This window comes from Typopeltis vanoorti, chromosome 11, assembly GCF_054136105.1.
Source record: "Typopeltis vanoorti isolate ZY-2024b chromosome 11, IOZ_Tvanoo_1.0, whole genome shotgun sequence".
Lineage (NCBI taxonomy): Eukaryota > Metazoa > Arthropoda > Arachnida > Uropygi > Thelyphonidae > Typopeltis > Typopeltis vanoorti.
This window is the reverse complement of record NC_143559.1, coordinates 77,464,805-77,487,903: the sequence shown is the minus strand read 5'-3', so window position 1 is coordinate 77,487,903 and position 23,099 is coordinate 77,464,805. Positions and strand designations below refer to the sequence as shown.

The 23,099-nt window shown below is 36.6% G+C and overlaps 1 protein-coding gene across 1 annotated transcript in view; it reads left to right on the top strand.

Annotated features, from left to right (window-relative positions):
• Positions 1-23,099, top strand: part of LOC150101765 (GPN-loop GTPase 3) — a 134,239-nt gene that overhangs the window by 31,702 nt on the left and 79,438 nt on the right. The window contains exon 3 of the mRNA XM_090400120.1: positions 17,453-17,540. Coding sequence (XP_090256246.1) covers positions 17,453-17,540 — 88 coding nt within the window. The remainder of the gene's footprint in view (positions 1-17,452; positions 17,541-23,099) is intronic.

Here is a 23,099-nt window from a genome sequence, read left to right as displayed (position 1 = left end):
TTTTCCCAGAAACTATACCCAATTTCAAAATATTTATGAGAAAAAGTATATACCACCATTCATCTATCCTTTCATAAAGAATTTTAATAACCGGCTCACCCAACTTAAAAACATTAACAACCGGCTCGCTAAATTTGAAAAATTTTAACAACTGGCTTTCACAAGCCAGTGCGAGCCGGTCCCAACACACCACTGCTTGTAACCAGTTTGCGGAACACAGGTGTTCCAGAGAACACCAGTTAAGAACCACTGCTCTAGATGATGACCTTAATATGAAGGTCGAAACTTTGAGAAATTAAGAGTTATTTATAACATGATTGTAAAGTCCATAATTTCTAAAATGAATGCTGATCACCGTGCAACACTAAAAGTAAAGATTCTGATAATTCATGGAGATTCGCCCCACAAGTGATGCACTCAATACGGTAAGCTGAAGATTCATATTTCTGGTTTGATCAATCGACTGGCTTTTTTAAAACGTTGTAGGGACACCAATATCATTCCGAATTGCATCAAACTAAAGAGAAAATTTACCTCAACAAAGGTGCAACGAATATACTACTGCATGGAGAAAGCAATAGATCCAGGCTACGAGAAAAAACTTGGCCACTACTCAAAACTAGGTTCAAAATGTAAAATCTGATTTTCAAGTTACTTGAACTCAGATATTTGGATTATCCTTGAAAAGATTACGGACAACACGCGAACCATATCCTTCAAACTAAGAAAGAAAATCTCATATCCAAATTTCATACACTAAAAGATCGACAAAACCAACAACCATATTCAAATTTCTCCACAGTGAATGTAACAACCAACCAGAAGCAAGAAACAACAGGAGCACCAATCACCTGCGGGTAACAGTAATGTAGTTAACCTATCCAACCACACCTTAAACAAAGATGAATTCTTGCTACTCAGCAAAGGTCTAAATTTTGCCTTAGCACCCAGATCGATGAACAAACCGGATTTTATTTGTAATATTGAAAGAGGCTTAAGATTCATCCGAAATAACATAGCAGACAAAATACATTTAGAAACCACCAACATTTTAAATATAAGTCATAAGAAAACAATAACAAGCAACTTAATGAAACATGAATTAACAGTGGTGAAATCATTAAATCAAATCTGAACATCATAATAACTAGAACCGATAAAGGAAGTGCCACCGTTATTCTAAACCGAACCACTTATTTAGAAAAAATGAATCTGCTAGTCTTGGACAATAGTACATACCAGCATGTTAACTACAACCCAACCAATAGAATAAAAAAGAAAACAGAGAAACTACTTAAATCAATTACTGCATGACTCGAAGATACAGTCAAAAAACTACTTCCGCACTATGCTTGTTCCCCGAGAATTTATGGTCTACCAAAGATACACAAACAAAACACACCACTCCGTCCGATAGTTGAAAGTATAAATAGCCTGAATTAACACCTAGCAAAGAAATTAGCTGCAACACTCAAGGAGTTGGTAGGTCATTGCCATCCTATATTGTTGAAACACACAACACTTCATAAACATAATCAATGACATTATATTAGAAAAAGATATTTATTAGTCAGTTTCGATGTCTCTGCCCTCTTTACGAATGTCCCACTCAATGACACAATCTTTCTTTTACAAAACAAATTCCCTCTAGATATTACAGCGCTCTTTGCGCATCTATTACGTTCTGGTTATTTTGTATGGCAAAACACTTTCTACCACAAAAAGGAGGCATAGCCATAGGCTTGCTATTATCCCCCCTTGCTAACTTTTATATGGTACATTTTGAGCAACATGCTCTAGATTCCTCTCCTTTAAAATCCAAAGTCGTCGTCATCAAATTCCTGCCATGTACCCTCAAGGGATGTACAGGATATGATAGTACTACATGAAAAATTTACATCATTACTAACTTCCTATCTACAATTTTCCTCCAGATCGGTCTGTTACTTATCAAGACTCCAGTATTATCAGATCTTATATTTCTGTCATCCAAGGCACTTTGTACCATATCAATTCACCTATATCTTGGTCTTCTTCTAGGTCTTTTTCCTGCCAACTTGACAGAGAAAACTTGTTTTGCTAATCTTTCCTCCCCATTCTGTTTAAGTGACCATACCACCTGAGATTAGCTCTGCTAACCCATTCCTGGATGCTGACAATGTCTAGTTCTTTCCTAATATCCTCATTTTTAATATGATATTGCCATTGATGCCATCTCTTTCTCAGGACTCTCATATCTGCGGTCTCTAGTCTTTGGTCAAGTGTTTTACTTCTGACCCAGCTCTCAGATCCATAAGTTAAAACTGGTTTGAACACTGTCTTGTATACAGCTAATTTAGTGTTCTGATTAATTTCTCTCTTATTCCATATGAATTTATTCATTTGACTTCCTATCATACCACCTTTGTGGATTCTGTTGTTTCTTTCCATATTTAATTTATCATCATCATATTCCTGCCATGTACCCTCAAGGAGTGTACAGGATATGATAGTACTTCATGAAAAAAATTACATCATTACTAACTTCCTATCTACAATTTTCCTCCAAATCAGTCTGTTACTTGTCAAGATTTCAACATTATCAGATCTTATATTTCTATCGTCTGAGGCACTTTGTACCATATCAATCCACCTATATCTTGGTCTTCCTCTGGGTCGTTTTGCTGCCAACCTGGCAGGGAACACTTTTTTAGCTAATCTTTCTTCGCCCATTCTGTTTAAGTGACAATACCATCTGAGATTAGCTCTGCTAACACATTCCTGGATGCTGACAATGTCAAGTTCTTTCCTAATATCCTCGTTTTTAATGTGATACTGCCATTGATGCTATCTGTTCACGCCTCTAATCTTTCTCAGGATTCTCATATATGCGGTCTCTAGTCTTTGGTCAAGTGTTTTACTTCTGATCCAGCTCTCAGATCCATAAGTTAAAACTGGTTTGAACACTGTCTTGTATACAGCTAATTTAGTGTTCCGACTAATTTCTCTCTTATTCCATATGAATTTATTCAGTTGACTTCCTTCCATGCCAGCTTTGTTAATTCTGTTGTCTATTCCCATATTTAATTTACCATCTTCACTAAAAATCGTGCCTAAGTAACTGAAATGTTTTACTTGTTCCACAGGTTCCTCATTCACAACACAGTTCACATTTTCAACAATTCTACCTATTTTCATTGTGTTTGTCTTTTTAATGCTGACCTTCATACCATATCTATTACAACAGTTATTCAATTTAGTCAGGGAATCTTGCAAACTTGTAGCGGGTTTGTTTAGAAGTATAACATTATCCGTATAAAGCAAAGAGCAGATATTAACATCTCCAATTCTGATATCAGGTTTAATACCACTTTCCTTCATAATATGATCCATATACATAATGAATAACAGAGGGGATAATGTACATCCTTGTCTCGCACTACATTTAACATTAAACCATCTTCCTGTACTTCCTTCAATTCTAACTGCTCACTTAGAACTCAAATAAAGACTAAGTATTGGTTGATATAATGCCCCATTGACACCATATAACTGTAGCGTATTGAATAGCTTCTCTCTCTTGGCACCTTGTCATATGCCTTTTACAAATCGACAAAACTTAAATACAGATCCTTGTTATATTCCCATGCTTTCTCGACTATTTGCCGTAAAGTGAAGATCTGATCCTGACAGCCTCTATTTGGCCTGAATCCAGCTTGTTCTTCACCAAGCTTTTTTTTCACAATTCTTCTCAACCGATTCTCAAGTATACTTGCATAGATCTTGCCAGGAGCACTCAGTAGGGAAATACGTCTGTAATTCTCACATTCAGTTTTATTTCCCTTTTTATATATGGGTACTATGAGAGCTCTACTCTAATCATCGGGAATTCGTCCCTCTCTATAGGCCTTCAGAACTATGCAGTGCATCCACTGTAATACTTTTATACCACCATACTTCAGCATTTCTGGTCGAATGTCATCTGCTGCCTTTCCACATTTCAAGCCTTTGATGGCTTTTTCTACTTCAAGTATGGATATGTATTACTGACTGTATGCCTGTTGAGTGTTTTTTTACCACTGTGCTATCACTGCTTGTTTCATTTAGCAATTTCTCAAAGTAATTACTCCATACTTCAAGGATATCTTTTTCTCCAGTTTTCATGTTACGTTTATCATCTCTAACTCCTTTTACAGCACTCTTTCCTTCATTTCTAAGCTTCTTCAACAACCTCCAGAATATCTTACCACCTTCTTGATATTTATTTTCTATGATCCTGCCAAAGTCCTCCCATGACTTTTGTTTAGCTAGTTTTACACAGTGTTTAGCTTTCTTGCATTTGTCTCTGTATTCTCTCAGAGCACAAGCTGACTTATTTGCCAGGAACTTTTGATATCTTTCTTCTTTTCCTTCACTGCCTCTTTAACTTCCTGTGTCTACCATGGAGTTCTGATTTTCCTATCCTTGCAGACAACTTCACCTCTCTGGCTGAATCAATTAAGGTTTTCTTCAATGCTTGCCACTGAATCTCCAAGGTTTGGTTCCTGTTCTCAAACTCTTTCATTTTTTTTGAATAATCTGTATGTATTTTAGTCTACAGTTCACATCTGAGAGCTGCTGAACTTTTATTCGCTTTAGAACTTTCTTACATGTTATTCTTTTCAATATGAAATTCAATTTCATCTTGCTCAAGACTAAATAGTGATCACTTTCAATTTCAAATCCTCTGTACAATCTGGTGTAGTGCACCAGGGAGAAAACATCACTATCAACAATAACATAGTCAATGAGACTTTTTTTATTCCTTGTGTTTTCTCTCCATGTGAATTTGTGCACATTTTTATGTTGGAGCTTGGTATTAATAATAACCAGTCCATGTCCTGAGCAGAAATATTACCAGCATTTGCCATTATTATTAGCTTTTCTCCAATTTTTACCAATATATTTTTGTATATCTGACAGTCATTTCCTACTCTGCTATTTAGATCCTCAACAAGGCCCAACTTTTCCTTTTTCATTGTATCAGCTGCTTTCTCTAAATCCTCAAAAAATTCGTCCACTTCTACCTTAGTAGAACCTTCTGTGGGACCATAGGCACAAATTGTCCAGTTCCCCATTCTGATATTTGCCCACATCACTCTACTTGAGAGTGCCTGCCATTCAAGAAGATCAGCCTCATATTTAGTGTTGAATACAATGGCTACTCCTTCTTTTCCTTGGTTGTCATTGCCTGAATATAACATTTTGTATTTGTTGCTCAGAAGGACCTCACCAGTTTTTGTCTTTTTTGCTTTAGTCACCTGTATGTCGATCTGCTACTTATCTAATTCCTCAGCTAGCTCCATTTCTTTGCCATTCAGCCTTCTTATGTTGATAGTACCGATCTTTAACTCTGATGTTGAGTTGGGGTGTTTTTTCAGATTAAAATCCAAAGTCTGGCTTATATATGTTGACAATGTTTTCTCGATCTCATCCCCTGACTGCCAGACACTTGACACTTTTCTTAGCCACCTAAACAAACAACACAAACGCATACAGTTCACAATTGAGATTAAAAAACAGAACACACTACCGTTTCTAGATACACTTGTCACACGTCTTCCTTCTGGCAGTCTTTCCTCTGCTGTTTACCGGAAACCGACACATACTGGCCAATATATACACATAAACTCCTGCCACCACCCAACACAAAAACTAGGTGTCATTAATACTCTAAAAAACAGGGCTTTGAAGATCTGTTATAATGAACCTGTGCTGAATGACGAATTTAAAGTTATCAGCAATACTTTTCTAAAAAATGGTTATAGCTAAAACACTATTAACGTAATTCTCTATAAGACCTCAATAAAAACAAAGATAAACCAAACTACAATAAAACTATAACCATTCCTTACATCAAAGGGACATCAGATAAAAGCAGAGTACTACAAAAATACAACCTCAAAGCCAGCTTTAAACTTCATGCAGAATTAAAAAGTTTACTCAACTCAACCAAAGACCCACTGCCTCCACAAGGCCCACCCTGGAGTATAGGGTATTTATCGTACCTGTAATATACCATATATATAGGGGGAAAAGGATGCAAAAATCCTATCAGACAACAGGAATATAAACGATACATTAAATATAATAACTATGGTGAAGCTGGCCTTTCTGATCATGCCCTGAACACTTTACACAGAATTGACTGAAAAAGCATCAGTTGTTTACATCACACCAAAACATGGTGTATGAATGCAAATTTAAGGAAGCCTGTGAGATTCTTATCAATCACCCCAGTCTGAACAATAATGATGGTCTAAAAATCCCAAGCATATGGAAGGCACATATTCTACCCATGGAACCTTTCTCTCTAAAAGTTAGCTATAAACAGGACTGTAGATAATACAGAATTCTAAATCTAAAATAACAATTGTAATGTTAAAAATAGGACGTCATTGTTACTGTAAGAAAACTATCTATAAGAAAAAATGTTTTTCTCGTGTTATCTTAAATAGAATTTAGCTTTGATGTAGTTTCTAAATAATTAATTTGTAATTTTATCTGTTTTTTTTTTTTTTTTCACTAGAGGTCATGCCAATAGAATAACCGGTGAGCAAATCATTGTTTCTTTAGCTTACTGTGTGAAATGTAACTCAGCTTGTACTTGTATATTTGTATATACTCTAGATCAGGGATTCTCAACCTGTGGTACGTGTACCACTGGTGGCACACGAGCCACTGCCCTATTGGTACATCTACTAATATCTTGAATTGAATATGTTGGTACACACTGGAAAAGGTTTAGAACCCCTGCTCTAGATGATGTCTGTAATATGAAGGTCAAAACATCGGGAAATTAAAAGAGTTATTTATAACACGGTTGTAAGGTCCATAATTTCTAAAATTAAATAATTACGGAAACACTTAAACATTATTTATTTCTGTAGAATTTTTAGCTACATTTTATAATCATTTCCATTTATTGGAAATGTAGGCCAAAAATTCTACATTATATGTTTACATAAGTGATGTTTATAATTATTTATTATTATTATAAGATCTGGTGATATCCTTGTGGAAACATCTACTCAGCAATACTCAGAAAAAAAAATTACTGAAGGTGTTGTATGGGATATCCCATTCTGATATCACTCCTCTAGAAGAGTTTAATGTTATAAGAATGGGTGCTCCTTAATATCCCAGATGCAATACAGTCAGAACTTAAAGATCATGGGTTAACAAGTGTGAAGCACATCCTGATACTTAGAGATGTTTGCCTGTTCTGACCAGGAACATCGTTTTTACTTTTGATACACCCAAGCCTCCAGCATACCCTCCATGAGATATCCTGCTTTTACCCGTAAAAACAGGTATCTTAACTGGCCTGTTAGGCTGTACTTCCCTTAACCACTGAGATACTTTAAATGTCAGAAATACCGTATTTACTCAAATATTACTTGCCCTTGCATATATCTCGCACCCCTAATTTTACTTTATGAAAAAAGAAATTAAAAGTTTCGCATATACCTTGCACATGTAAGAAATAGATAGTGAATGTTATGGAAGTTTCAGATATTTTGGAATTCGGTGGAAGAGAATCAGCATTTCAACTCAACAATCATAAGCTTGCATTTGTTGTTGAGTCATGCTATCTTTTGTTATTACTGCACCAGTCATATGCGAGACCAGTAGTAGTGATAGCGAATATATATTACAAACAAGTTTTTTCCTGAAATAGTTTCTGAAAATCCCTGTATATCTCACACCACGATTTTTTAACTTTAATTTTTGGGAAAAAAGAGTATGTTATAGTCAAGTAAATACAGTAGCTGCCTGCATAGCTGTGCCAGATGTGGTAGTAAAGAGCATTGATAATAAATCTTGCTCTTCAAAGAAAGTTAAATGTGTCGACTGTCAGGGCGATCATCCAGCTGCTGTGTGCTTCAGAAGTAGAAGGATAAAAAAAGAAATACAAAAGATTAAAACAAAACAAAATATATCATAACAGGATAAAGAAAAAAGGAAGCCACTACCACACCTGTCCTGAGATCCTGTTATGCTGAGATCAATTAAGAAAACGTCAACAGCAACTGTAACTTGTATGTCTATTCCACTATCTGATAATTTCACCATTACTGAACTTAATGATTGTGAATGTTTCTCTATAGAGGAAATCAATTGCACTTCCTCTGAGTTCCATAAACAATCCTAAAAATGGTTTTGATGAGGACTCACTTGTCAAAAATATTATGGCAAGGATATCACCGAAAGATAAACCACCAGATCCCATAGAAAAAATGGATTCTTTGGTATCCACTGAAATTAAATTAAACTTACTAACTGATCCTAACACACCAGGTGATGTATTGAATTTTTTTTCAGAGGCAAAGATGGACACTCTGCATCTATACTTCCCAAAATCAGTTGATAAATCTAAACCTGACAAAGGTCAGCCTTTACCCTCTCTGAAATCGAACAAGTCTACAAAGCCAAAACAATAGGAGATTTTTGCAGTTGAACTGTCGTGGGTTTCACTATAATATCATTGATATCAAGATTTCGCTGCAGAATCACAAGCCTTTCTATTTCTATATGCAGGACACATATTTAAAACCCTGTGAGAACCCACCTTAAGACATTGAACTATTGTTCATTAGGACAGAATTGGAGATGGGTCTGCTTTTGAGATCACTATATTGGTGGGCAATCATGCTCTTTTTCAACATGTTCAGCTTAATACTTCTCTAGAACAGTAGCGATTCGCTTATCTTTGGGATAATGGAATATTGGTAAAAAGAGAAACAATATCAAAAATGATTAACATATCCGATTCTTGTATCTGAATATTCTTGATTTTTTTTCAAAAAAATGTGTGGAGTTCTTGATGAATGATCTGGATTGTCCAATATGTGCAGTTAATAAGTGTAAAAGAAATTTAGCAATTCTATAGGTGGGAGAGTCAAGACAATTCACAATGTGGACAAACTGCTTTATGAGTTTTTGGGAGACCATATAAACGAGCAGTCGTTCCAAAATAGGTGTGTAACTTATTCAAAGTATTTTGATCCCAGTTAACTTCTCCCACCTACAGAATTGCTAAATTTCTTTCATGTTTATTAACTGTCCATATTGGACAATCCAGATCATTTATCAAGAATTCCACACATTTTCTTGAAAAACTCAAGAATATATAAATGCAAGCGTGATATGTCAGCCAGTTTGACATTCTTTCTCTATTTATCAACATTCCATTATCTGACATCATATAGTTTTCCCTCCTGATGTTGTGAAGATTTTTGAATTTGTTATGCAATCAGGATATTTTAGCTGGAAAAACAACATCTATAGACAATTTGAAGGCATAGCTATGGGTGGTCCTTTGTCTCCACCTTTGGCAAACTATTTTTTTAACCATCTGGAACCATTCATCCCAATCTTCTCTCTCTCTGGTTTAGTTATGTCAAATACACTAACCACTCGGCCAGCCTGCTGGTCGAGTGGTTAGCGTATCTATCTGCTCTCTAGCCAAAAGGCTGCGAGCTCGAATCCCGCCATGGGCATGGATGTTTGTGATTGTCTTTGGAAATACTAGTGGTGGTGGTTGGCGATAGATAGCGTTGGTGTAGTTGCGGTCAGTTGGTGGATTGAGCACCGGAGGCAGAGTTGTGGAGCAGGTGCCCTCTCTCAATGAGTCTTTGGATTCCCTGGAGGTGTCTAATAATAATAATAATAATAAAAATGTTTTTGCTCTTTGGCCTCATTCTGAAAATGAACTTATCACTTTCCTAACAGATCAGTAGCCTTCATTCATACATTCAATTTGCCATGGAAAAAGAAAATGCTGGTAGTTTACCATTCTTAGACATCCTTCTTGCTTACACAGCCTCCAGTATTTTGTCAACCAGTGTTTATCAAAAACCTACCTTTGTTGGCAGATACATTCATCAAGAGTCTGCTCATCACACCTCTTAAAAAATTGGTGTTATCAAGTCTTTAATTAATAGAGCACATAATATATGCTCCTCTCCCTCAGGCTACCAAAACTTTAATGTAATTAAATGGTTACAATCTTCATCAAATCCAGCAGATAATTGACTCCTATTTTCAACAATTAAGGATTTTTCAACAGACTGCAGGGTTCCAATCTATTGGTAGAATTTTGAAGAAGTATCACCTTATTCCCACATATTTTCCTATCAACAAAATTTCTCATCTGTTACTATCTACAGAAGACAAACTGTCACCTCTATTGTTAGCTAGTGTTTACCAGATTCTTTGTGAATGTAATTTGACAATTTAGGCAGACAGACCATTCTGTAGAAAAAAGAATTAATGAATATCAGTGTTACATTGAATACATGAAACCTCAAACATCTGATCTGGCACAGCATAGTAATGACATATAAACACAGTATCCTGTGCGATGAAGCTCATCTTCTCCATGGAAGCAGTTTTAAATATGAGCGCCTTTTCAAAGAAAGTTGTGAAGCCCTTTTACATCTACCTAACTTGTAATCTCCAAAAAAAGTTTGGACAGGTCTCATTTTATGTAAACATCAAAAATAGTTTTAATATTATTTAGTAATATATTAATTTCTAGCTTGCAGCAATCACTTTTAATTAGTAAACCAATTGTGTGTTTTTTGAATTGCTTGTTTCTACACACTGATATACTGTTAATTTTAGTACAAAATATCTGTACTTGCATTAAAGTTAATTACTGTGGTTATCATGTCATTTTTTGTTTATTGATAATCTTATGTTGTACCTTCCTTAGCCTATATTTCTCATGGGAGACTTTGAACAAAAACATAATGGATAACACTTTGTGGGGTAATGTTAATACGAATGGACGAGGTGTATCATTGAGCAAATGCTTGACAATCATGACCTCACCCTTATTAATAATGCAGTTAATACCTTCCTTCATATGCCTACCTGCTCATATTCTGCCATAGATCTTACAGTCTGCTTCCCTGCCATTTTCCATTGCTTCTGTGGGATGTCGAAGAAAACACATCTAGGGTTGCTGTCATTTTCCTGTGATTTGCACTATGTCTTTACAGGAACTGTGTTCTCCTACGTGGATGCCCATGAGGAAAATGGAATAGGCTGACTGGAATACTTTTTCCCATTTTGCAAAATTTAATGCTCAAGCTGTCAGTCGAACACCTATCTGTGAAGTATGTAACAAATTGTATTGTTCTTGCAGCAAGAATAGCAATTTAAAAAACATCATTTCAATTTCCACTTTATCTTAAACCCTGGTGCAAGTCAGACTGCCAAGCAGCCAAAAAAAAAAAAAGATCAAGACAGAGCATGAGGTATTGTTTTGTACATACACTACCACATCAAATTTAATAGCTGGTAGTCGTGCTCAGGCCAGAATGTCACTCAAAAACAATTTTGGATACAATTTACATGATTGATTAACCAAACAACCAGTGCACAAATTTTGTATGGGATAAAATTCAGAAAATGAAAGGTAGTATAAAATGCACCATTTGTCCACATTGGAATATAATGGGTTTGTTGTTGCTGATCCCAAAAATATTGCAGACACTTTGGGAAAAAAATTTGTAGTATTGCAGCAACAGTTTCGTATTGTTATGAATTTTTAATATTGAAAGAACAGCAAGAGAAACAGCTGCTAAACTAGTTATACAATCAACCATTTATTAAGAAGTTCAAAAGAGCTATTTTACTGTCTCATCCCAGTACAATAGGTCCTGATAACATCTATTATGAGATGATAAAACAACATCCATTATCTTCTATGGATCTCCTCCTCTTTCTGAATTCTTGTTATTGCCATCCTGAAACCAGGAAAGGATCCAACACAAGCAAACAATTATTGACCTATGTGTCTAACCAACTGTCTGTAAGATATTGGAGAAAATGGTTAATGCCAGACTTCTCAGGTATTTAGAAAGCAACAATCATCTCTGTATTCTTCAATGTCTATAAAAGTACAGCTTTTATAGACATTGTTCAAAGCTAGACCATTTGGTCTGTTTAGAAACATGTATGAAAGATGCATTCCTGAAATATAGGAGTGTTCTTTGACTTGGAAAAAGCTTATGACACAGCCCGGAGATATGGCATATTAAAAGGGAGTGAGAAATACGATATCTGTGCCATATAATCAAAAAGAGGGTGTTCCCCAAGGCTCTGTCTTAGGTGTGATACTGTTTGCTCTTAACTCAATCACTGAATAGCTTTCTCCCACTGTATGCAGTGCTCTATATGTTGATGACTTCACAGTTTGCTGTCACTCTTGTAACACGAGGATAACTGAAAGACAACTTCAGCAAGCAGTGAATTGTGTCTCTGCATTGGCTCTTAGTAATGGGCTTAGGTTTTTAGCAGAAAAAAAAGGTGTCTGTGTTCGCCTCTGCCAAAAACAGTCTTCACGCAGATCCTAAGTTAAGATTGGGATAAAGTTTTATTTCAGTAGCATCAGAACATTTCTTAATTCTTAGAACTTTGAGAGAAAGCATACATTCCTTGCACATATTTGTCAACTAAGGGAAAATTGCAAGAGTGTATTGAATCTCCTTTGCACTTTGTCCTCTGTGAATGGGGGGGGGTGCAGATAAGTCTTCATTGTTTTGTTTCGTGCATTTATACGTTCAAAGCTAGATTATGGGCCTGAAGTCTATGGTTCGGTTTTGCAAGGCAGTGTAGCCTGCATCGGTTGAATCACATCCATCATCAGGGTATACGGATAGCTACTGGTGTATTTCTCACATTGCCCACTCAAAGCCTTGAATGTTGAAGCAAATGAACTGACTCTTTCACTTAGATGAAAACAGTTGTCTCTTAACAATGTGCTAAAAATAGTGTTTTCCTACGAGGAGACTATTATCTTTTCTCTGTGTTGGGAGGCTCAATATCACACATGTCAGACTACTACGCATCCATTTTGGTATGGCAAAAGAGATTATGCAGTCTATTGGCATGAATATTGACAACATTACCTACACCAAATATAACATCATTTCTGCATAGCAGGTTTATGCTCCATCTTGTAACCTCTGACTATGTGAACTGAGGTAGCCTCATACACTATCACCTGTCTGTTTCGTGCAGTTATTTAATGCACATATCAAAATGCAGATTTCTTCCCATCTACACTAACCAATCAAAATCTGTGACCTCTGTTGGTTATGCTGCTGTATTTCCTGACTATCATATCCAGTCAGATCCCACTTGACTGCAGTAATTAGAAAGCTGAGTTGTATGCATTTCAGCTTGCACTTGTGAATATCAAAGAAAATACTACCAGTAGTATATGATTTATACAGATACATTGAGTTCTATATAGGGCTATTTTATCTCTTATGTACAATTCACGTTTAGTGCTTTGTGAGGTTCTACATCTCTTGTAAACAATGGAAACCTCTAATTCTGACATTTGGTTATGCTTGATTCCCATGTGCTGGATTTCCAGCCACATTGGAATTGAGGGGAAAGGAGCCTGCAGCTGCTAGATCATCTGATGATTTTTCTCTATGCTGTTTGTCTATATTTCTCTAAACTGTCAATAGTCTGTATGATCAAATCTAATAACCAGTGGCAGTCATCCTGGTAGGAAACACTGACAAATAAATTGCACAGTATTAAGCCTGAAATTAAGCATTGGCAGTCTATCCAAAGTAGACAGAAGAGAGGAAATTGTTCTCGCTAAGCTTCTCACAAGTCATAGTTATCTTTCTTATTCATATTTGCTGAGGTCTTATGACCCACCTGTGTTTGAACAGTTCAACACACTTCTCACCATTTGTCATGTTCTGGTGGAGTATATGTAGATATTGGTATCTACATATAGTCCAGTATCTTCATTTATATGTAGATACTGGTTTGATTAACTTATTATTTTTTTTTTAAAATTACTTTTTGTTCATAACATAGTAATTTATCTCTTTATTACTTCTTTAGGGCAGTGGTTCTCAAACTTTTTACTCCTGAGCCCCACCTGATGAGAAAATACTGTCACCCCCCCCCCTCCCTGCTGGTTTTATTTATCAAAATAGAAGTCATACTAAGTTTGATGTTTTCTTCAGTTTATTTTGTGTTTTCTACATACTATTTAACAGTTTTTGACACAAAATAATTATTAAAGTATCACAATATTAGGCCTAATGTCATTAAGTCGCTGCTTTCAGCTGCGCGTGTATAGTGCTGCCTAGAAGAGGATGTAGCTGCTGCCAAACTATCAACACTGCCTCTGGCACACGCACTTTATAAGTGGGAGTGAAGAAAATAATTATTAGTTATTTTGAAATTCATAATAATTAAAACCTGTATCATCAAAATTATTTTTAAAACTGATTTAGGGCAGTTTTAATTTTTATCTGTGGGAAAGTATGCTGTACCCCCCTTTCAAGCCCCCCCCCCCGGGTCATGCTCCACAGTTTGAGAACCACTGCTTTAGGGCATTAGGTTAGAGGCCTTTGTCAGTTTTCCTCATTCCTTAAAGGTTATGTGGAGGTCTCCTTCCAGTTATCCAGCTTTGACCCTTAAAAATCCCATCTTGAAGACCAACTGTGTGCAATTATACAATCTTATCCATCACTTTGGCTCTATTTTGATGATGATGTTTTTGTTTTGTATGGTCTCATTCAGAATCTGAATTGACCAGCTTCTCTCAGAAAAATCTGCAATTTCACTATGGAGAAAGAAAAATTTTCCTTACTAGACATTCTACTTAGCCGAATGGCTATGCATTTTGCAACCATATGCCTGGGAAAGGAGTGTCCTGGGTTCAATTCCTGTCGCTGATGTGAGGAGCTTAGGATCTTTCTCAGACATAGCCAAGTTAGCCAGTCTTGGGCATGGACTGCAGGATTTTTCTCTCTCTCTCTCCAGTTTATCTAGGGGTTTTTCCTCCCGCAAACAGGCAAACTGGCCTTGTGAACATAACGCTTCTACAGACATAGGATACCCGGGAGGCATAGGGCCAACCACCTTATTCTCGTATGACGATTGCAGTTATAAGGAATAGAAACTCTCAACACCATAAAAGGTAAAAGAGGGAAAGATTAAGAAAGAAAGAAAGATATTCTACTTACCTGAATATTCCTTCCTTAAATCTTCCGCTATATCATTAAAGAGTAGTGGCCCTAGTACATAGCCCAGGAACTTCACTAGTCACCCTCATTCTTCTTGATTCTGATGTCTGTCTCTCTGTCAACCACTTCTTATCCATGCTATCAGCCTTATATCCATTCCCATTTGCTCCAGCTTTTGTAATAGTTTTCCATGTAGTATGCTGTTAAATGTCTTTGCAAAGTCCAGCAGTATCATGTGTATCCATTTCTGCTGTCACTGTTATAAACAAATAAATTACTAAGGCAGGACTTAACTTTTGCATAGCCATCCTGTCCCCTTAGATCATATCCCTATCCACTCATTCCTAATTCTATCTTTCACCACTTTTTCCAGTACTTTAGCTACTGCTTCAGACATACTAATTGGTTTGTAATTTGCTACTTCTGTCTTAGAGAGCTACCTTTATGTAATGGAACTATCTTATCCTCTTTCTTCTCCCTTGGAACCTTGCCAAATTTGAGACTTAGATTAAACAACTTCGTCACAGGTACTGCCAGTTCTCTTGTACATTCTTGTAGCACAAGTTAACATACTGTCCAGTCCCACTGCTGTATTCACATTGATATTTTTCAATATGTTGAGTACCTCCAGTTCATCTACATCAGTTCTCACATCAGCCTCTGTCACATCAGTAACTGCAAAGTCTCCGCTTGGATGAATTGTCCTTGCATAGTGATTACTTATTAATTCAATTATTTTCTCTACTTCTGTCACTTTCCTGCTTTCAATACTGACTAAAGTTATCCTTCCATAATTGTCCTTTCTCTTACTTGCCTCATAGCAAAGAAAACCTCTTGGTTTTAAGAGGTTTTCTTAAACTTTGACCTGCTTAGTTAATTTTCTCACGTAATATCATTTAATCTTCCTTATTATACAATTTACCCTCCTTGCCTGTGCTTTGTATTGCTCCTGAGCATGCTGATCACCTTTTTGTTTATATTCCTTCCACAATGTTTTTTTTTTATTTATTAAAAACATTTTTTTTTTGCATCTTCTGCTTTATATTGCTTAGTTTACCCTCCTAACCTTGAACATGCAGGCTGATTCTCTCTCAAACAATCTCTGACCACTTCTTATGCTGCTGACAGCTTCTTATGCAATGGCACTGCTCCAAAGGAAGATGTGGATATATGGCATCCACATCATCCATGACATCCTTGATCTTTACACAAGAGAAACATACCTTTATCACTTTCTCATTAAATATGCCTCTTATCATCAAATCCACATATAATATAATACTTTTTTCTTTATTCCCAGTTTCTCGCACTGTTATACTTTTCTCATTCACTTTTTCTTTCATTCTCCCTACTGCTGTACAGTATACCAATAATTTCTCCAGTTGCTTGTGCTCATGTTTTGTCCTGTGAAAGAGTCTACTTAGACGTTGTTTCTCTCTGCACTGTCACATCATCATCCACATTATTATTTTCATCCACTTCCTTCATACCCTGATTTGTGTTTTATACACTATCATTCGCTGCTGATACATTCTCTACAACTTTTTCAGTTATTTCATTTTCCTGCTTTCAACATGACTTGCATTACTTGCAAGTCAAGCTTTCATATCATGAACCATTTACTCTCAGCAATTAATGCATTAAGCACTCACTACATTGCACTAAATCCATGTTGATATCATTGAATATTGGAGTCTTAGCTGCCATCTTTCTCATGTGCATCAGTACCATGCAGCAGAAAGTTTTTGAACCATTATTGTATAATAATAGTCACAGTTGAACAAACACATATAACAACATAGTGAAAAATAAAGAAAATGCCACCAATTATGATTAGCAAAATTGGGAATATAATATTTACTAAAGATAAAGACTTACCTGAACAACATGTGCACGATATTGCTGCATCGTAGTGTTTATGGTACTGGGTTCATAAAAACCCAGTATCATAAAATCTCAATAAAATAAAACTCTTAGGTTTACATATATATAATTGCCACTAATGTAAAATGGCAAATATTGGACCAGAGGATATTGTGGTTAGTGTCAACTTCATGCTGTGCATAGAACGGATTTTTCAAGTTTACTGTCGTTGATATAAGACTGGCATTTCTGTAGTATTTATCTGTAGTTCCTTTTGTAAAATATTTTACTATTTTTTTTATCATATCTCCCCACTCCCTTAAATTTTTTAGGTTATTGGCTGTCATGGTTCCTGTTTTTAATGTAATAATATTAGTAGTTTTTATAAAAATGAGCCAGAAGTTTGATTTTGATTCCTTTCTTTCAGTCAGGTGGAAATTGTTTGGCATTTTATTTTGAATATAATTTCTGAAAACTGTAAAATGATATAGCTTATACAATTTAAAAGTAGAAATAAAATTTGAATAATTTTATTTATTTTTGATTATTTTTAGATATTAGAGAATTGATTCACCTCAGTGATGCTATGGAAGATGAGGATTTGCATTTGGGTCCAAATGGAGGCCTCATGTTTTGCATGGAGTAAGATACTGTTTAATTTTCATTTCTAAAGAATGACATGGGTATTATCATCATCATCATCAAATTCCTGCCATGTACCCTCAAGGGGTGTACAGGATATGACAGTACTACATGAAAAAAATTACATCATTACTAACTTCCTATCTACAATTTTCCTCCAAATTAGTCTGTTACTTGTCAAGACTCCAGTATTATCAGATCTTATATTTCTGTCATCCAAGGCACTTTGTACCATATCAATTCACCTATATCTTGGTCTTCCTCTGGGTCGTTTTGCTGCCAACCTGGCAGAGAACACTTGTTTTGCTAATTTTTCTTCGCCCATTCTGTTTAAGTGACCATACCACCTGAGATTAGCTCTGCTAACGCATTCCTGGATGTTGACAATGTCAAGTTCTTTCCTAATATCCTCATTTTTAATATGATATTGCCATTGATGCCATCTGTTCACGCCTATAATCTTTCTCAGGACTCTCTCATATCTGCAGTCTCTAGTCTTTGGTCAAGTGTTTTACTTCTGACCCAGCTCTCAGATCCATAAGTTAAAACTGGTTTGAACACTGTCTTGTATACAGCATTTAGTGTTTCAACTAATTTCTCTCTTATTCCATATGAATTTATTCAGTTGACTTCCTACCATACCAGCTTTGCTGATTCTGTTGTCTATTTCTATATTTAATTTACCATCTTCACTAAAAATCGTGCCTAAGTAGCTGAAATGTTTTACTTGTTCCACAGGTTCTCCATTCACAACACAGTTGACATTTTCAATGATTCTGCCTATTTTCATTGTCTTTGTCTTTTTATTGCTGACCTTCATACCATATCTATTACAATAGTTATTCAATTTAGTCAGAGAGTCTTTGCAGACTTGTAGCGGATTTATTTAGAAGTATAACATCATCCGCATAAAGCAAAGAGCAGATATTAACATCTCCAATTTTGATATCATGTTTAATACCACTTTCCTTCATAATGTGATCCATATAGATAATGAATAACAGAGGGGATAATGTACATCCTTGTCTCACACCAGATTTAACATTAAACCATCTTCCTGTACATACTTTCTTCAATTCTAACTGCTGACTTACAACTCAAATAAAGACTAAGTATTGCTTGATATAATGCCCCATTGACACCATATAATTGTAGCATATTGAATAGCTTCTCTCTTGGCACCTTGTCATATGCCTTTTCCAAATCGACAAAACTTAAATACAGATCTTTGTTATATTCCCATGCTTTCTCGACTATTTGTCGTAAAATGAAGATCTGATCCTGACAGCCTCTATTTGGCCTGAATCCAGCTTGTTCTTCACCAAGCTTTTCTTCCACAATTCTTGTCAACCGTTTCTCAAGTATACTTGCAAACATCTTGCCAGGAACACTCAGTAGGGAAATACCTCTGTAATTCTCACATTCAGTTTTATTTCCCTTTTTATATATGGGTACTATGAGAGCTCTACTCCAATCATCGGGAATTCGTCCCTCTGTCCAGGCTTTCTGAACTATGCAGTGTAGCCACTGTAAGACTCTTATACCACCATACTTCAGCATTTCTGGTCGAATATCATCTACCCCTGCTGCCTTTCCACATTTCAGGCCTTTGATGGCTTTTTCTACTTCAAGTATGGATATGTATTCCTGACTGCATGCCTGGTCAGCGTTTTTTACCATTGTGCTGTCATCACTGCTTGTTTCATTTAGCAGTTTTTCAAAGTAATTACTCCATACTTCAAGGATATCTTTTTCTCCTGTTTTCATGTCACCTTTATCATCTCTAACTCCTTTTACAGCACTCTTTCCTCCATTTCTAAGCTTCTTCAACAACCTCCAGAATATTTTGCCACCTTCTTGATATTTATTTTCTATATTCTTGCCAAAGTCCTCCCATGACTTTTGTTGCTAGTTTTACACAGTGTTTAGCATTCTTGCATTTGTCTCTGTATTCTCTAAGAGCACAAGCTGACTTATTTGACAGGAACTTTTGATATGCTTTCTTCTTTTCCTTCACTGCCTCTTTAACTTCCTGTGTCCACCAGGGAGTTTTGATTTTTTTTATCCCTTCAGATAACCTCACCATATGCCTCTCTGGCAAAATCAATCAATGTTTTCTTCAGAGTTTGCCACTGAATCTCCAAGGTTTGATTCCTGTTCTCAAACTCTTTCTTTTTTTCTTTCTTTTTTTCTATTTTTCATTTTTTTTTTCATTTTTTCTTTTTTTTTCATTTTTTTTTCATTTTTTTCACCTTAAATATAATATGGTATGTCTATAAATTTAATCACAATATAGACCTGTGTGCGTTTTAAATGGCTACCATGATCACTTTATTAGAAATATTAGTATCAAGATTACACAAATGTAAAAATTAGCACTTAAGAAATTAAAATTCACAATAGCAATTCAGAGTGTCAGTTTTTGTTTCTGTATTTTAGCATCAAAAGAATATGAGGTTAAATTTTTTTTTTTTAAATAATTTTTTCACATATTCCTTTACAATGTTCTACATTGTAAATAATATGCTTAAAAAGAGGGGGGGGGGGCTATGCAAGTCAGTTCAATATGCACTGACTTGCAGAGCCCTTTTTTTTTTTTCAGTATACACCAAGAGAGGAATCATATCAGACATGTATCACACATGATTATCAAATTTGTTTCAGCATAGAAATAAGAAGACATGCTCTGAGGTGCTTTATGAATTTTTAGCATTGTTTGATACATTTGTTTATTTTTATTTCATGCATATTACATAAATGCTTTAGCATAATTATCCACCTCACAGTTTCAGCTCTGAGGTGGATAATTATGCAGTTGTTAATGAGTAATTGTTAGCAATTACTCATTAACAATTGAGTAATTGCTAACAATCAGCAATTGTTAATGAGTAATCTTTCATCCTATTATATTAGCTACATACTAGTTTGAACTGTCAGTTATTTTTTTATATCATGTCTATGAATGTCCCTATTCTCAAACAAGTTTTCCTATTTTATGAGAGAGAGCAAACATTACTGCTCTGCCTTAGATTTGCTTGAAAAGATTAAGAAATTTCCTCTCTTTCATGTATGTGCATGCTCATACATCTGGAGAGAGAGAGAGAGATTAGGATCTGGATCTCCTAGTCTCTCTCTTTCTCTCCTGCCTTTCCTAATCATCAACTGGTTTTAATTCCCCCCCCCTCTTTTTCTTTCGTCTCCATTTATAATACGAGGGCTGTTCAATAAGTAATAAGACCAATTTTACTGTTGCGAAACCACTCATTCTTCTTCTTCTTCTGCAGCTTCTCCCACTTAAGTGGGGTCACTGTTTCTTATGAGTCTCCTCCACACCTTCCTGTCTTGGGCTGTCACCACATCCAAGTTCTTCATCTTCAAGTCCTCTTCTACCAGCTCCCTCCATCTCTTCTTTGGCCGCCCACGCTTCCGCCTTCCTTGCACATCCATCTGCATGACCCTTCTTCCCACATATTCGTCCTCCCTCCTCATCACATGACCAAACCATCTCAACCTTGCCTCCTGTATTTTCGCTCCTAAGTTCGTAACTTTCACTGTTCCCCTGACATAGTCATTTCTCAGATGATCCTTTCTGGTCACACCGCACATCCACCTAAGCATTCTCATCTCTGCTACTGTTATTTTTCCTCAGGGCCACAGTTTCTATAGCATATGTCATAGCTGGCCTCACTACTGTCCTATAAATTTTGCCTTTCAGATTGATCGGCACCCTCTTATCACATAACACTCCAGCCATCTCCCTCCAGTTCCTCCAACCTGCTTGTATCCTGCATCCCACTTCCTTCTCACCTCCTCCATCTTCTTCCACTGTCGAACCTAAGTATCTAAAGTCTCTCACCTTCCTGATGACATTTCCTTCCAGCTCCAGGTCTGTCTCCTGGCCACCGCCCACTGCGCAACACATATACTCTGTCTTACTTCTGCTCAGTCTCATACCTCTCTCTTCCAGTACTTTTCTCCATCTTTCCAGTTTAGTTTCCGCTTCTTCTCTTGAATCTACACACAGCAAGATGTCATCTGCATACAACATTGTCCAAGGTGCATCTTCTCTCACCTCCTCTGTTACCACCTCCATCACAATATTAAACAGAAACTGACTTAATGCTGACCCTTGATGCAAGCCAACTGTTACTTGAAAACTTTCTGTCTGTCCCAAACAGGTCCGAACACTTGTCTTCACATTTCTGTACATTTCCTGCACCAACCTGACATATTTCTCCGGCACCTTCTTCTCCCTCAGACACCTCCAGACTTCTTGCCTTGGCACTCTATCGTATGCTTTCTCCAGATCAATAAATACCAGATGTAGCTCCCTTTGTTTCTCTCGATATTTTTCCATCATCTGTCGTAACCCAAAGATAGCATCTGTTGTTGATCTACCAGGCATGAAGCCAAATTGTTCCTTTGCAATCTCCACCTCCTCCCTCAATCTACCATCAAGAACCCTTTCTAGGATCTTCATTGTGTGGGACATCAACTTTATTCCTCTGTAATTTTTACAGTCTTGTGCATCCCCTTTACCCTTGTAGATGGGAACAAGAGTACTCTCCCTCCATTCCTCGGGTATATTTTCCTGTTGGCAAACTTTCATGAACAGGTCCCACAGCAGGTCAATTCCCTCTTCCCCCAGTGCCTTCCATGCCTCCACTGGAATTCTGTCGGGGCCCACCGCTTTTCCATTCCTCATCCTCTTCATTGCGAAACCACTCATCATAATATTAATTTCTGTGGAATAAAGAAATGTATTAACAAAAGAGGTTGATAGATGGCGTATACGGGCTGATGTGCCAGATTGTCACGTGACTAAATGCAGGCTTGTTTCGGCGCGCCTACAAGTCACGACCAGTTGTCGAAATGGAAATGTCCTTGGAACAGCACTATGCGATTAAATTTTGTGTGCGTTTGTAAAAATCACCATCGGACACTTTTAACATGATACGCGAAGCTTTCGACGATGAAGCAATGTCGAGGGCAAGTGTTTTTCGCTGGCATAAAACTTTTAAGGAAGGAAGGCAAAATGTGGAAGATCTTGAATGTGAGGGAAGACCTTCAACATCCATCACAGAGACAATGATCAACACAGCAGTGCTTATCATCAAGGAGGATCACAGAATTACAGTATGCCAGCTGCATGTTGTCCTGAATATTTCTGTGGGAAGTGTTCACTCAATCATGGCTGAACATTTGGGACTGAAACGTGTTTGCACCTGATGGATTCCCAAACTCTTGACACCGGAGCAAATGCAGCATCGAGTGGATGTGTGCACAGAATGGAAAGAAAGACTGGAACAAGAAGGCGACAACTTTTTAAAACGCATCATTACAGCAGATGAAGCTTGGTTGTATCACTATGACCCTACAATGAAACAACAAAGCAGTGAATGGAAGTATCTGTCGTCGCCTACCTCCAAGAAAGCAAAAACTGTAAAATCAGCTGGTAAAGTTATGACCATAATGTTTTTTGACTACGAAGGCATTGTTTACCAACACGCTGTAGAACCCGGGAATACTGTAAACGACTCATACTATGCGGGTGTTTTA